Source organism: Triplophysa rosa, linkage group LG3, assembly GCF_024868665.1.
Source record: "Triplophysa rosa linkage group LG3, Trosa_1v2, whole genome shotgun sequence".
NCBI classification, from domain to species: Eukaryota; Metazoa; Chordata; class Actinopteri; order Cypriniformes; family Nemacheilidae; genus Triplophysa; species Triplophysa rosa.
This window is the reverse complement of record NC_079892.1, coordinates 11,440,936-11,457,290: the sequence shown is the minus strand read 5'-3', so window position 1 is coordinate 11,457,290 and position 16,355 is coordinate 11,440,936. Positions and strand designations below refer to the sequence as shown.

The 16,355-nt window shown below is 38.5% G+C and overlaps 2 protein-coding genes across 2 annotated transcripts in view; both read left to right on the top strand.

Annotated features, from left to right (window-relative positions):
* The first annotated feature begins 549 nt into the window (after positions 1–549).
* Positions 550–7,591, top strand: sqor (sulfide quinone oxidoreductase). Its single transcript, XM_057329893.1, has 10 exons — positions 550–878; positions 3,103–3,334; positions 3,710–3,880; positions 4,253–4,306; positions 5,216–5,410; positions 5,573–5,782; positions 6,258–6,441; positions 6,605–6,672; positions 6,952–7,130; positions 7,224–7,591. Exons 2-10 carry the CDS (start codon positions 3,119–3,121, stop codon positions 7,279–7,281), a joined length of 1,335 nt encoding a protein of 444 aa, XP_057185876.1. The 5' UTR covers positions 550–878; positions 3,103–3,118; the 3' UTR covers positions 7,282–7,591.
* Positions 7,592–8,290: 699 nt separating this feature from the next.
* ctdspl2a (CTD (carboxy-terminal domain, RNA polymerase II, polypeptide A) small phosphatase like 2a) overlaps positions 8,291–16,355 on the top strand; it is a 16,532-nt gene continuing 8,467 nt past the window's right edge. Inside the window, exons 1-10 of the mRNA XM_057329119.1 lie at positions 8,291–8,495; positions 11,767–11,975; positions 12,056–12,194; positions 12,342–12,488; positions 12,601–12,819; positions 12,943–13,030; positions 13,123–13,234; positions 13,339–13,425; positions 13,533–13,595; positions 13,894–13,973. Of these exons, the coding sequence (XP_057185102.1) occupies positions 11,790–11,975; positions 12,056–12,194; positions 12,342–12,488; positions 12,601–12,819; positions 12,943–13,030; positions 13,123–13,234; positions 13,339–13,425; positions 13,533–13,595; positions 13,894–13,973 (1,121 nt within the window). The 5' untranslated portion in view covers positions 8,291–8,495; positions 11,767–11,789. The remainder of the gene's footprint in view (positions 8,496–11,766; positions 11,976–12,055; positions 12,195–12,341; positions 12,489–12,600; positions 12,820–12,942; positions 13,031–13,122; positions 13,235–13,338; positions 13,426–13,532; positions 13,596–13,893; positions 13,974–16,355) is intronic.

Here is a 16,355-nt window from a genome sequence, read left to right as displayed (position 1 = left end):
TCTGAAAACATGTTTGTACTTTTGAATAAAACGTGAGGAAACCCTTGAATTTTGTGAAAATTGAACGCAGTTTAAATAAGAATGTTTTTAAATCGTATTATAACGTTATCCGTTACTTCAGTTAATGACGCATTTGAAACACGAGGCATAGGAGCGTGATTGACGGCTGTAAACTATTTGAAAAACGAACGTAATGTGATACTAATATGCTTAAATACTGTAAATCACAGCAATAAAGCACGTTTATTAACTTTTTTCATCAATATAAGAATTGATGCCAAAACGCTCAGCACCATTAACTGAAACCATTGAAATATATCCCATCATGTAGAATGATGTGTTTAAAATTAAAGTCGATTTACTTTGTACAGGCAATGTTAGTCTTTGTAGATGGACGGTTTGTTGATTCATCTAATCAAGGTCTTCAGGATGGATTACTATAAACCTCTAAACAGGTGTGGGTTGGAATTGGTTGGCGCTAAACTGGGCAGAGCTGCGGCCCTCCAGGAATTGAGTTAGCAGTACGTGTGGTGACACCTTCTGGACGAACACGGAAGCATAACATAAACTTGTGTTGTTGACATTCTCTGTTTTATACAGTCTAGTTGTGTTTCGTGGTGTACGTGCACACAAAGTTCCTGCATTTCACATTGTACTACTCTTGAAAGTGACATGGCATGCTATAATGCGACAAATAACACAAATAAAGGTTAAATACAGGCACATTAACAAGCAACACGAGTGTCGAATAGTAAAGCACATTCGTCAAATGTAACGTTAGGTCTCGGTCAAACAGGAAAACACCCACACAGCGTCACGGTTATTATCGGTTACTGTAACAGCCACAGGTTTGTGTAATATACGGAGAATCGACTCCGGTAAGTCTGTTTTTCACTTGTGCAATAACTGCTCGACATGTATTAAAATACGCATTTGCACGGTATATGAATGGTAAACGACATTTCATTTTAATTATGGCAACAAAATTGCATCTGCACTTTTCACGCACGCCGTGTTTTTACGTTTTCATGTAACGTTAGACTACTTCAACGTCAATTTACATGTTATTGTTAAAGTTACAGTCAAACACTAGACTTTACATTCTGTTTTTATAGGCTGTGTCTCAAAACCTAGTGTGCTGCCTACCTAGACATTTTAATGCTCCCTAAAGTCGATTTGTCCATAAATGCGTGCAAAAATATAAACCCTGCTATTTCGGACATCTTTTGGGGGGGCTTATGAAGCTTTTAAAGGTCATCTAAATGAGCAGCGCACGAGATTTTAAGCATCTGGACTATGCAAGGTATCATCATGACTCAGCTGTAGTAACTGTGACAGTAAGAACGTTATTGTCTGTTAGAGTGTATTACAGTGTTTCATTTACACAGTGGATACACGCATGCAGTGTAATCTGTGTGTGTAGAATACCATTCATTCTTGTATTCATTTGCATGTAAATTAAATGACTAAATGGTCTAAAATAATGTAAACTTATTTTAGATTTGGTGTTTTGGATGTATTTAAGGACAAATTATAGTATTATTATCCACATTACATTACTTCAGCTCTAGATTTTTGTGTTTTAGTTAACCAGTTACACTACAAGACTTTTAGAATCTGAACAGATTTTTTTTAACTAGACATCACACACTTGCAGACTTTTTGAAAGATTCAGATAGAAACACACTAACTGGTCAAATCTGCAGACTGGCACAGACTTTCTGCAACAAGTCCAGACTGAAAATCTGAGCAAAAGTCTTGTAGTGTATTTTAGCCTTAAGCCAATGTGGTGAAGGGCCAGGTGCCGTGGCTTCACCTTACTTCAAATATAAATACTTTTGTGTGGTTTTGACAAGTATTAATAAATTATTATTCAGCATTATGTTATTTTAAAACCGTGAGTTATTCTAATAATATCTATTCTCTACTTTCTGTCATTTATATCATGATCAGAAAATGTTAGTCTTAAAATAAGAGAATGCTATAAAGTATAACGTATATTAGTTGTATACTTTAGCATTTAGTAGGGTTGTCACAGTAACAGATGTTTGTGTTTATCGTGGCCAAAATAATTCATGATAACTGAGATGTTTATTGATTTTTTTAAATAAATAAATAATGCTAGTAAAATTCATTGTTGATTTTTGATTGATTGAATTTTTATTTTTTTTACTAAAGAATCACATTCAAAATATGAGTGTAGGGAGAGTTTTTAACCATTTTGGTTCTCTAAAGACAAAATTATTTACGGTGTTGAAATATAATTTACGGTATAGTCATACATCGCCAATGTCCTTCTGAAACCTCGAATGTTCAAATTCACTGTTTTTCAGGAAACAGAAAAAACACTGTACTTTTTAAATGATTACATACTGTGCTGTCCAAGTTGACAAGCCCTTTTTAATACTTTTTTGTTAGATATTTGCAAAACCCAGTAACATACTTAAAGGGTGATTATAACTAATGATTTAATAAAAAACTAAATCACAAAATACGGAGATGGTTTTAGAAGCACAGCAACGATATGTAGTATTAACCTGATATCAATAGTTATGGTTTTGATATCACAGTTGATATTACCACACCCCTAGTATTTACTATAGTAAACTACACTTTTTCATTGTACTATAATATTTTGTAGTATTAACCATAGTAAATTGATAAACTGAACTAAATACTGTAGAAAATACTTGAATATTTATTATGGTTAGGTTCAAAAACACTAGAAATTTCTGGGAATTTTGCCACACTCTAGTAAACACTAGAGTATATTGCACACAGCAAAATCGCCAGTGTTAAAAAAGGTCAAATTAACTCTCACAGTGTATATATAATCCACACTTCGAGAGTGTGGATTATACTGTATATACACTGTGAGTGTACACTCACACTGGTGATTTTACTGTGCAGTATTTTTGCATGTGGGGAGCCCACAACAACATCTACCAGCGGGGTTAAGCTGAATTTTACTGTGGGGTTGTCAATTTTTATTTCAACATGCATGTAACTGTTTAAATTCTTTCCCTGCAGTGTACGTTTGCTCAGTTATGCGCTCTGTTGGTTGCAGAACATGTTTACATATTTCTTCTTCTCTTGTTTCAGTACATAATCTCAGGCCATGGCAGGCACTGTTCGTCCACAGCTGCTGGTGTCGAAGCAGTACGGCCGAGCTTTCTCTGTGCTCAACTCACAGATTCACACCAGCTATGGCTTGGCCTCTAAAGACCACTATAAAGTTCTAGTGCTTGGTGGTGGGAGCGGTGGCATAGCGATGGCCGCACGTATAAAAAGAAAGGTCGGTGCGGAAAACGTGGCCATTGTTGAGCCCAGTGAGGTATGCCGCATCAAAGTGCCCTTTACCATTTACTGTGCCCATTTAAGGTCTCCATTATTGTTTATTAAAAGAAGGTTTGGAATGACATGAGGGTTAGTAGATGATTCATATTTAGCTGAACTGTCCCTTTAAGAGACCCCTACTGTTTTAGCCTGGTGTTCTGGAGGCATCCCGTGTCACGTACAAGTTCCTGTTTACTGTATGGACATGCACTGTCACGATGACATTTACATACGTGAACGTACTGTATATACAGTACATGCACATGACAAGCAAATTATATGATGTTCAGTCTAATGCTCAAAGTGTCTCATGCATAAAAAAAAAAATTTGACCTTAAACATTACGGTTAATTCACTTTTTACTCTGTTGTAGATGCACTACTACCAGCCTATATGGACGTTAGTTGGTGCAGGGGCTAAAAGTGTCGCTTCCTCTGGACGACCGACAGCTAGCGTGATACCCTCAGGTGTAAAGTGGGTCAAGTCCAAAGTGGCCGAATTTGATCCTGAGAACAACACCGTCCGGACAGACTCTGGAAAAAAGGTATGCGACAGTAAGGTGACTGCAGAATGCCAGTTGCTGTTATAATGAAATGGTAAGGTTTGTTTTTTCTGCATAGGATTAGCGTCGAAAGAAATGAAAAGTGAAATGCATCACTTAAAGTGAAAAGGTTTTTTTTTTGTGTTCATAGTGATCGTGCACCGTGTGATGACATTGCACATTTTATTGAAGCCTGAAGGCGTGTCATTATAAAGTAATTGAAGTTTTAAAGTAGATATAACTTCAGATATGAATCTACACGAGGGTGTTGCATAAAAACTGTCAGAACTCAAGGGTTTTACTTTGTTTTGCAAAATTATAAAAAAAAATCTCTGTGACAGTCAAGTTTACATTCTTTTTTTCATTTTTCCACAGATTTCCTATGATTATCTGATTGTAGCTCTTGGTCTTGAGCTTCACTATGAGAAGGTATGAACAGCAGCATTTGTTTTATTATCATAAGGTCTATATAGCAGGGTTTCTCAACCTTTTAAACTTTAAGGCCCCCCCACTATTGTATTTAACAATATTCAAAGGCCCCCCTCCCACTCACAAAAACTCAACAATTCTACTCAATGAAATATTTTAGACCTTTACATTAACTTGAAAAACATTTAGTCATTATAAAAATGGCCAAATAATAATAAAGATCTCTTATAAAAATTGATTACTTGCTAATTTTGTTTAATTTAAAAATATTCATCATCTTGCCCCCTTGGAAGTAAGCCGCCCCCCCACCCCCCCCCCGTTGAGAATTTTGATATAAAGAATTATTGGTTGGTGATCAAACCTATGTTGGAAAAAATATGTTGTTCAACAGGAAACATTCTTGGTTTTATGGCAAAGGTTTGGGTGTGGTGTCAGATTGTTGCCACATCAGTCTAGGAAGTTAACATTTTAATATCGCTAGCGGTAATTACATGTCTGCCAGATTTGATATCAAAGTTCAAGTTTAATAACTACCTCGCAAGATACAGTGTATGCAGAGAAATTTAACACTGTACCCGTTGTCACGCTCAAATAACAGATACATTTCGCTGCTGTCCTTCTGAAACGTTGTATCCATATTTGGTGATTTTAATGTTTTGCCATAAATCATTATTATTAGTCACCCTTTATGTTTGTTACTGGGTTTTGCAAATATCTAGCCAAAGAAAAGTGCCGTAAAATGTGCTAAAAAATGCTCATCTTTGACAACACAGTATTTAATCATTTAAAAAGTACTGTGTTTTTCCATTTCCTGAAAAACAATGAATCTGGACATCCGAGGTTTCGAAAGAACAGCAACGATTTGTAAAGTTTTGATAAGTGAAAATTATAAGCATCTGCTCATTACAGATTAAAGGACTGCCGGAAGCTTTTAAACATCCCAAAATCGGTTCGAACTACTCACTGCAAACGGTGGACAAGACCTGGAATGCACTGAAGAACTTTAAGGAGGGCAACGCGTTGTTCACTTTCCCGAACACCCCTGTGAAATGTGCAGGAGCTCCTCAAAAGATCATGTATCTCTCCGATGCCTTCCTGAGAAAGGTGTGATGTTTATGAAGACATCATGCAGTAATAAACATTTCACAAAAACTAAGGATAAAATTAGATTCATGGTAGACTAATTTAGACTTTCCTATAGACATTTCAATCATTCTCTTCTTCTCCAGTGACATAACCAATGATCATGTTTTGTTTCATTTTCAGACAGGAAAAAGGTCCAAAGCCAACATTGTATTCAACACCTCCTTGCCAGTGCTGTTCGGTGTCAAAAAATATGCAGACGCTTTGTGGGAGATTGTGAAGAAACGGGACCTTAACGTAAATCTCAGACAAAACCTAATCGAGGTCAGGGCGGACGAACAAGAAGCCGTTTTTGAGAATCTTGACAAGCCTGGAGAAACAAACGTTATCAAGGTAGCCACTGTTAAATAAAAAAACAACAGTTGTGTTAAATTTACAGTAGATTGGGTGTCTCACATACAGTGAGGGAAATAATTATTTGATCCCCTGCTGATTTTGTAAGTTTGCCTGCTTACAAAGAAATGAAGGGTCTATCATTTTTATGGTGGGTTTATTTTAACTGATAGAGACAGAATATTAAAAAATCAGGGGAAAAATGTTATATAAAGGTTATAAATTGATTTGCATTTCAGTCAGTGAAATAAGTATATGATCCCCTACCAACCAGCAAGAATTCTGGCTCCACATATTGGTTATGTGCCTATATGGACCGCAGATTAGTCCTGTCACTTTAAGAAAGTACTCCTATCAGTTAAAATCAACCCACCATAAAAATGATAGACCCTTCATTTCTTTGTAAGCAGGCAAACTTACAAAATCAGCAGGGGATCAAATAATGATTTCCCTCACTGTACGGTTTGGGTTGTAGTATGAGATGCTCCATGTAACACCTCCGATGGGACCACCTGCAGTGCTGAAAGGCTCCTCGCTGGACGACGCGGCCGGTTGGTTGGATATACATAAGGAAACCCTTCAGCATAAAAAGTACGCAAACGTATTTGGTATCGGAGATTGCACAAATCTACCAACATCCAAAACGGCGGCAGCAGTAGGTATAAAAACCTAATAATTAAACTTGTAAAAATCTATTTCAGTATTTAGTATCTTATGAGGTGATGTCCTGTGCACTATTGATGGGAACAAATTTGTCTGGTGAGAGACTTTTAGCTAAATGTGATGAGCAGTAAGATCATTTTTGGTTATATTTGTCTACAGCTGCACAGTCTTCAGTGCTTGACCGAACTGTCAGCAGAATTCTGAAGAAACAGACACCAGACAAGATGGTAAGTGTGTTATATATAAACTTCAAAGGTCACGTACTTGCTGATTATATTATACGACTAGATTATTTCCCTTCCCAATCCATTTCCAGTATTTTTAAAGTCTGTAGTCTTGTTTGGGTGGCCAAACAATCTAAATTGAATAGGATGCTATTATGAAAATATACAGGTTTACTAAAAACATAAATAACACAAACTAAATTGATTTGTTACTAATATTTCAAATGTAAACAAACAATTCTTTTCATTTCCATAATACTTCCAAAATACTTTACTTCTTAGTATGATGGCTACACCTCATGCCCACTGGTCACAAGCTACAACACCGTCATCTTGGCAGAATTTGATTATGACGGGCAGCCGCTAGAAACCTTTCCTGTGGACCAAAGTAAAGAAAGCAGGATCATGTACCACATGAAAGCCGATGTCATGCCTCACCTGTATTGGCATGGCCTTCTCAAGTGAGTACAAATGAAGTTCGGATCATTTGTATAGTTGCCTTCATATGTGCTGATGCCCAAAATGATGTGACTTTGGTCCCCTTCATTCTTAAGGGGAGTTTGGGGAGGACCAGGACCATACCGGACCATGATGCATCTGGGGATGAAATAGAGAAAACCATGGGAACATATATCACATTTAAAGGAACAAAATGCTCTAGATTGTGATATTTGTGTCTTAAGGGCCCAGATAGGAGCTTGTTTATTTCTGGTAGTCGATGCATACATGTCTAATAGCATTAAGAGAAGCATGCAGTGACATTTAGTTAAATCGTTGGGTTTTGATTTAAATTGCCTTTATGTTTAATAGCATTTTGGCTATGGCAAAAAATGGCATGCATAAATAATGATCATTAAAATGACATTTTATAAGCGTTTCATACTAATCATATGCCATTTTTATAAATAAAAAATAAATCATAGATTTGATTGCATCTGTGTTTTTTCTCTTTAAACCCAATGCAAAAAAGCCATTTTCCAAATCCACTGCAGGCGAGGGTCGCAGGGAGAGCTGGATCAGCATCTCAGGTTGTATGCAGGAAACACCCTGGATAAATGGCCAGTCAATCACATGATGCCAAACATTTTGTGTTAACTTAAAAAGATTAAAAATATAATATCCCTTAGGGAGGTTTCAGGTAGCCTAGTTAAGAAACAAATTTGCCAGAATATCAGAAGATGAGAGAGTTTTGATGATCAATACCAGTGTGTTTATTTTGGAAACACAGGATCTGTTCTTCAACACGTGCTATTTAGCTATTATAACATGCTTGTTTTGAAATGTAATCCTTATGCATAAGTTACTAGTATAGCTGACCGAACCAAACAGACAAATGTGCATTTAAATATGTATTTAATCTACATTTATATTGAATCCAGAGTCATGCCTCTTTATTTTGAAATATTTAAAATATTTTTGAACTTCCTATCATGGCTAAAGGCAGCCTAATTTATGAGAATTACGTCGATATATTTGTTTTTATTTTTCAGTTTTGAAAATTCAACAAGAATGTATACTCTCGCGTTACTTCGATGTCACACGCCGATCGGTTCTCATCGGTTTGGGCAGCGCCGAGAGAAGTCGAAAGCCTCCCTCCAAAATGTTCGCGCATGCGCGCTGCGCTACAGCGTTATCCGGGTCCTTCGCGAGAATCCCTCTGAGAGGAGGCGGGAAATGGCGTCCCGAGTAGCTGTAGAAGATCTGTCCGCCGTTCTGTGACTCACACTCAGCGGAGAACTCAACGACTGACACACGCGCGGGCCGCTTCAGCATCTGTGGCCAGATCCACAACCATCTCTGGATCGTGCCGTTGCGACCCTTGTCATGTAAGTGTTTAACCGAATCTGTTTTGACCACAATCATGCAAAAATAAATATTTAACCCTACGCCACGGTCGCAGCGCTTTGAAATCTCGCGTCTTCATGATTCGCCCCCTCTGTGTGCGTGAACATGTTGTTCGTGCAGATTAATACAACACGGTGCAACTGCAGCATGACGTATTTATACAAAACCCTATTTACAATTATTAAGATTATTTAAATATGCATTTGTATTTTTCTGTGCTCCTTTGCGTATACTGAAGCTCGTGCGCCGGAGCGCGAGCTACGAGACGCAGAGCGCGGGTGTCGCGAGACAACCACCAAGTCATCTGTTAGCTGTAGCCGCTAGCGTTACAAACGCCATCAGACGCAAATAATTACATTAAAAGAAAACATGTTTAAATGCGTAAACATGATTTGGGAGGCTCAGCGGCGGCGGGCCAATTGTGAGTCGACCGTTGTCAACTGTTTAATTGTTTAGTTGTCAAAACGACTAACGTTAATTGATTCGCTGGCTAACTTAAGCGCGACCATTTTTAGCAAATATTGTAGCTCGGAGGCGGGAGCTCTGCCAAATTACACTAAATACTCAAAAACATGGATTTTTCTAACGATGTTTCCATCGAGTCGTAAATATAATACACTTTAGAGCGTGGAATATTTATGTGAAGAGATTGACGGGCTTAATGGAAGCCACATTTGTTTGGGTTCAACAGAGAAGCGGGTTATGAAGGAGACATGTTTCACCCCCGCCCACTTCTTACACGAGCCTGGAACGCAATCTGAAGTCTTTCGCATGTTTTTTTCTCGTTTACATACCAATAGATTTTAGAAATAAAGCATTACATTTTCGTTCGTATTTATCTCCAGCTGGTTGTTTCTCACAATAATAATAATAATGTATGTCCAACTTGTGTTCACATCGAATTAGATTGAGACTGCAGTGTGGCATTCTCGATGCACCGGTGTTAACGTTATACAGTTGGGGACAAAAATATTAGCCCCCTTGGTAAATATGAGCAAAGAATGCTGTGAAAACAAATCTGCATTGTTTCTCCGTTTGATCTTTTATTTAAAAGAATCACAAAAATCCAATGTTTCATTGAAGTAAACCAATTTAAAGTAGGGGGAAATCACATTATGAAATAAATGTTTTTCTCTAATACACACTGGCCACAATTATCAGCCCCCTTCATTTAATTCGTTTTGCTACCTTCATTTGCAAGAAAAACAGATCTGAGTCTTCTCTTATAATGTCCGATGAGGTTGAAGAATACATGACAAGTGATCTTAGACTATTCCTCCATACAGAATTTCTCCAGATCCTTCAAATGTCGGTGCTGCCACTTCAGTTCATCCCACTCATTTTCTATAGTGGTCAGGGAATTGGGATGGATATGGCAGGATCTTGATTTTGTGTTCAGTGAGTCATTTTTTTGTTGATTTGGATGTTTGTTTTGAACCAATGTGCTGATGGAAGATCTAACCACAACCCATTATAAGATTTCTAGCAGAGCAAGTCCGGTTTTGATTTTTTTATCTGTTGGTATTTAATACAAACAAGATGTACAGAACCTCTGGTATAAAATTAGGTCCAGAACAATGAAGTTCCGGCAGTATATTTAAATGTGGATATGGGGCACTTTTTATCCCTGTGTGCACCAAACTTATCTTGTGTTCTTGCTGCCAAAAAAACTCAAAACTTCATATGGCCATCGAACCCAGTCCTGGTTGAAGTTCCAGTATGGCAAATTAATATGGTGGAGTTTATTTTTGCATGAGAGCAACAGATTTGTTTCTTGAACAGTGTCCCAAACAACTTGTGGTGGTGGAGGTGCAGTTTTCCTTTATTTTTATTAAATGCTTTGTGACCTCAAAATTAAAATAATTTCTGCAATTCTCCATCTGTGATCTTTGGAGGGTCTTTGGCCACTCAAATACTTCTCCTCACTGTGCATTAAGACAATATAGACACACATTCTCTTTCAGGCGGATTTGCAACATCTCCAGTCGATTAAAACTTCTTACTCATTGCCCTGATGTTGGAAATTAGAATTTTTTTGTTTTAACTATTTCTTTAAAGCTTCTTTCTATTTTGTGTAGCTCAAAAATCTTTTGTTGCCCATCAGAACTGCAGTCTATTCTTTGGTTTTACCCATTGTGATGAATGATTACGGGGGTTTGGGCTTTGTGTTACTTCTAGGTTTCTGTAAATTTTAACTATTTATATGTTTTTTAAATCCACAGTTGTCTGATAACATTAATGCCGCCTTCACATGCTCTCGGAAATTCAATAATTCCCACTTTAAACCGGAAATAATTTATGGAACGGTGCTCTTTTAATGTTATCAGATACTTGTAATGTTTTAATGCTACTAATGATGTTTTAATGTTATTAAATACTTTAAATGTTACTAAATCAAAACGTGAATTTCCGAGAGCATGTCAAGGCAGCATAAATCACAGTGATAAAACATGGACAATGAACAGTTAAATTAACTATATTATGTTTTAACTACACATATCAATAAATATAATAAAAATATGCTTTTCCAGTTTGTGTCAACTAACTAAGCAAATAACTTTATTGTACAACGTTATTAAAATTCCAATTTTTTTTATAATTTAGCTTTGATGTTCCAAATGATGGTAAAATTATTTGCTTAAAAATGTATACAAGTTAAATATGGTTACATTTTTTTTTTACAAAATTTGTTTGCAGGAGGAGTTTACTGTAAACTTGGTTACAGGTTGTGCTTCAGAATTTTAGAAATATGATATTAATATGCTAATAATAATTATAGCAAATGCAAGTCTTAAAATTAATTGATAATATCTGATCATATCTGTTAGTTTTTGTTCTATATTCAAATCTACTTCAGAGCAAGGTCAGGTCTCCCCAGCTTTAACCCTTCATAGGCTTCAGTAGTTCAGGGTAATGCTTATTTGTTTAGTAGTTCAGGGTAATGCTTATTTGTTTCCCTTCTTTTTGTGACACTGGAGAAGAGAGCGGTAGGGTGCTGCGGAGACCTTTCTTGTCAAATGGCAGCAGGGGAGAGATCCGATTGTTTTCCTTGAGTTGCCATGACTGATCTCACAAATGGAATTTCCCACTTTAACAGCCGTGCTGACATCTGAATGTCCTACGTTGGGCGTTATTAATTTGGCAATATTGAATTTTACTTTTCTTACTAATGCTTTTTGAAATCTTCCCGACAGTCTGAATGTATTCAAGCAATACTTATTGTGGTTCTTGGCCGACGTTGTCTTTCCTCAGTCTTACATGTGACTTTTGGGACAATGAGGCTGAGAGTGCGTAAAGCATCTCAGCAGCGGAGCACCACCCCGTCCGCCCGGACCGCCAAGACCAAGAGGAAGCACTCCGAGGTGGAACACAGTCTGGCCTCAGAAGACGCCAAGATGCAGAAACGAGACACGGGCATTTTCTCCACCATCAAACGGTTCATCAGAGGCAATGCGGTCAAGGTTAGGAGTGTGCTTTGATTGTCACTTGTGCTGGGGATGGATTTGCGCAGTTTGATCTCAGTTGTGTTTCTAAATGTCAGGTGGAGCAGTGCACTCCTGCTAAAAGGAGCCGTGTAGACTGTGATTCGGACAGTAATCTGATCACATCCACTCCGACCGGTGGAAATCTGCCCAGCAGAGCCAACCCCAGAACTCGCAGGAAAGGCCCTGTCAATGGAGGTAAGCTGTAGCTCTCTTTTTATGATGCAGTCAATGTTTCATGCACTAAACCAGTCAAGTGTTTTTCTACTGAAGTTTTAAGACCTTGATATGTAAATGGCATTTCATTTTGCATTAAAACTGTGTCTTTCATATTCTTTTGCTCAGATACCATGACAGGTCAGAGTAAACCAGTGAAGCCCAACGGTAAGCTGGAGGTGCAGGCAGAGCCTCCAAACAGTCCTACCCGCACTACCCTCCTGGGAACCATCTTCTCTCCTGTCTTTAGCTTCTTCTCGCCAGCCAACAAAAACGGTAAGGAATTGTGACGTCACTTGTCAGGCAATGACTGTATGTGTCCTTTCATAAAGCACCTTTTGATATGTAGACTTTTTGAACCCATGCCTGACTCCCGATCGTCCTCTAGCTACGGCAGGCTCTGACTCCCCAGGCCAGGCAGTGGAGGCTGAAGAAATCGTAAAGCAACTTGACATGGAGCAGCTTGAGGAAACCCCTACCAGCACTACCACTGATGGCAGAGAGCTGACCTTTGACCCTGCACTAAACCCTAGAACGCTGCCTCACGCAGACACAACAGTGGAGGAAGGAGAGATCGTCACAGAGTCCGATATGCCACCTCTCACTGGTGAGTTTCTGGGATATGCGTATGGTTTTGCGCTGTTGTTTATTACAATTATAAACTTGAGTTGATCATTTATACTTTTCTCAGTGAATGAAAGATCTTTGACCTCTTTTGACTCCTCTTTAGCTGTAGGATCCAACAGCAATTACCCTGACGTCCCCCCATCGCCTCCTGCTGAAGGAACTTACGAAGAAGAGTGGGAAGTTTTTGACCCGTGAGTGAACGTGACCAAATTGAACACTCAAAAAAAGAATATATATATATACAATGGGTAGCTGACTGCTGATTTTTGATCATACCTCACAGGTATTTCTTCATCAAACACGTGCCACCGTTGACCGAGGAGCAGCTAACCCGCAAACCAGCGCTGCCTCTGAAAACCAGGAGCACACCCGAGTTCTCCCTCGTCTTGGATTTAGTACGTCTGCTTTAAATTCTCTACCTGTTAATGGTTGATGCAAGCTCCTGTTTATAGATGCGTTATCCAATTAGAATTGAGTTTCCACTGTCGTCCTCTTACAGGATGAGACTTTGGTCCACTGCAGCCTAAATGAGTTGGAGGATGCAGCCCTGACCTTCCCTGTACTTTTCCAAGATGTAATTTACCAGGTATGGTAGAAAATGGCTGCATCTGGTAGTAACAAATGATCAGTATTTCATAAGTATATAACTTGTCAATAGTGTGTGTAACGGTGATTCATTTCTAATTCTCAAAGGTTTACGTCCGGTTACGGCCGTTCTTTAGAGAGTTCTTGGAACGTATGTCTCAGATTTATGAGGTAACTGTTTTTTTCCGTCATTTTATTGCAACTCGTGTTTTGTACAATATTTGTTTATTGTGGTGTCCTGTGTTTTGTACATAACATTTAGTAGAGTATGGGGAAAATCATATTGTAGCAGTTAAGACCCCCAAAAATGGTCCCTTTTTACAGCATGGTTGGAGGATAATACACATGTTGTGTTGACTACATTTAACGTTTTTAACATTTAACATGTTGACTACATTTAATCAACTATTTTAGCCTGTCACCATTTATATATCCATTTTATAAACATCCCGTCAATCTGTATCCTCAGATCATTCTCTTTACTGCTTCCAAGAAGGTTTATGCCGACAAGTTGCTGAACATCCTGGATCCCAAAAAACAGTTGGTTAGGTCAGTTCCTGTCACATGAATTATCATTGGTGCTGTATGTAAACAAATGTTGAATCTATGTCATTAGATTGCTTAAAGAGTACATAACTAGGGATTTTAAGGTCCTACTTTGGTTTATGGAGTGTCCAACAACAAGTTTATGTACATAGGTGTAAAAACACTATTATTTCGTAATAGGCAGTTATTCTTACCTTACGTCTTGACTGACTCTCAAATGATTTGTTCCGTGATTCATCCGTCTAATCCCCTCATTTCCGCTAGCCTAGTCTGATGTGATTAGTCAGATGGTCTAGTTTGCTGTGATTGGTCTACTGCGAATGAGGCTCACGAGATACAGTGTTTGGGCGAGAAGAGTGAAGTTTTCACGGGCAGTCCTAGCAAAACATAGGCGGGGACTATATGTAGTGACGTAAATCCACGGCGGTTAGCGAATCGGACTAGGGACGACTCCCTTGCGTGATTCGGAGTCGACTCCCTTTTTTCCAAGCCAATAACTTTGTTATTCATTCACCTTCGGATTTACAATTTGGCAGACTGCTTACTTTCAAACACGGCAACATTACACACTGCATGAAATGTCATTTTCATGATCTCATATTATGTACTCTTTAGCATTTTGAATAAATGCGAGCTGTCTTGCCCCATAGGATGCCAACTTGTCACCTTTCAGCGAAATTCGCCGTTTTGGATCCAAAATGGGTCATTATTGTGATTCGTCTAGATCCGATGAGTTGTTAACGCCATGCTTCTACCACTGAGCTACAGGAAAGTTTAAAACAACCTACAGTAAGAAACAAGTAAAGGCCCGCTGGTTTGTAATCGTACTGGACAACTAGCTGTCTGTCACGTCACCCGTCACTCCCCATAACTATAAATGTGCTAATGAGTGCACGGAGTTTACGGTAAACTGCTTCGTAATGTTTTGCGCAGCCGATCCATCTACACAATAGCTGCGCTACAGTATGTGATAGTCTACAAGCATTCATTGACGCACGCCACAATGCAACGCCAGATTTCTTGTGTAACATACTGGAGGCATGTGAGTGTTACGTTTGGTTTTTAGTACAGCACTGCAGATAGTATTACACCTAATGTTGTTGTTACAGTGTAACCTCTTGTGTAAAAAATAAATAATACTTTGTTGATAAATGTGCAATCTTTCAATTTAAATCTGTCACTATGGTTACAGGCATCCTGTGCAGATAGTATACAAGTTTGATAGTTGTTCATTCATGTTTAGAGCTGTGACTGTAAGCTGTTGTGTGAACAGAGCACCTTGAAGTAAATGTGAAGAGTTCATTTGCAAAAATATCTCAGTTTTTATATGTTTTGCATTACAAATAATATCGTTTAAACAAATGTATGTTTGCAAATGAACTCTTCATGTGGTTGTCTATCCTAGACACTTTTAGCAGACCATGGACTATTCTGATTATGTGCACTGAATAATATGAAATACAAATGGTAATAATTGTGCAAAAGACCCAAGCTGAGGAGTTAACACGCCGGAATGATGTGGGGATATTCACTGTTCCCAGAGGAGCTTTTATTATGAAAGTGAGCACCGTTCATCCGGAGCGATTGCGGAAGAGCGTTAGTTGTTGGAACAGCGCGTGGGACAGTGGTGAGGTATACACAGGCTCGTAAATCAGGCTGTAACTGAATCTTCCGAGCCAGGTTATAACGTAGTGTGCTGATGTGCGTCCAATAGAGTGAGTACAGATAGAGTTATATGTGTTCGCTTGGATTGTGTTCCTTATTGTTAATGCTAACATGCTACTAGCTACACAGCTGTTCATAGCTGTGATAATCACTCATGTTACTGTTCGTCAGCGTGTTGCTAATGAAGAGTGTTGTTTCATTATGTCAATGGTGTATTTGGTAACAATGAAGGAATGAGTGATGTACATATTATTGTGAAGATGTATGAGGGGAGAAGCCATAGTTATCTGTTAATGCGTTAACTGCATGGATGTTATGCACCATAGCTCTGCATGCTTAGGAGTTCTGTTGTTATCTGTTCCAGGGAAACCACATCTGCACACCTGTACATCTTTGCATCTTAATCTCTCCACCTACATTTTACCTGGCCCGGTTGCAAATACGGCCAATCTTAACCGTCAGTAAATTCACCTGGATAATTCAGAAAGTACCAGTCTGAGTGAGGAACGGAACAGCACTCAGTTGGTTCATGGCTCTGGGTTCAGTAAAGGAACACTGATCGTACTCCTCGTGATCTTGTTAACGCTGGCTCTCCCCTCTGATGATTGTTCATGTGTGCCCAATAAACGGCTTAAGTTGACCCAATGCTCTCTGCTGTGTTCTGACCGACACCCTGGTTCACTGCTATACTTATTTGAAACTAGCCCCTTTCCTCTCAGA

Coding starts and splice junctions, on each gene's coding strand:
- sqor (XM_057329893.1), top strand. CDS start 3,119: ATGGCAGGCACTGTTCGTCCACAGCTGCTGGTGTCGAAGCAGTACGGC. Junction 5,783..6,257: donor GAGAAACAAACGTTATCAAG/GTAGCCACTGTT, acceptor TTTGGGTTGTAG/TATGAGATGCTCCATGTAAC. Junction 6,442..6,604: donor CAAAACGGCGGCAGCAGTAG/GTATAAAAACCT, acceptor ATTTGTCTACAG/CTGCACAGTCTTCAGTGCTT.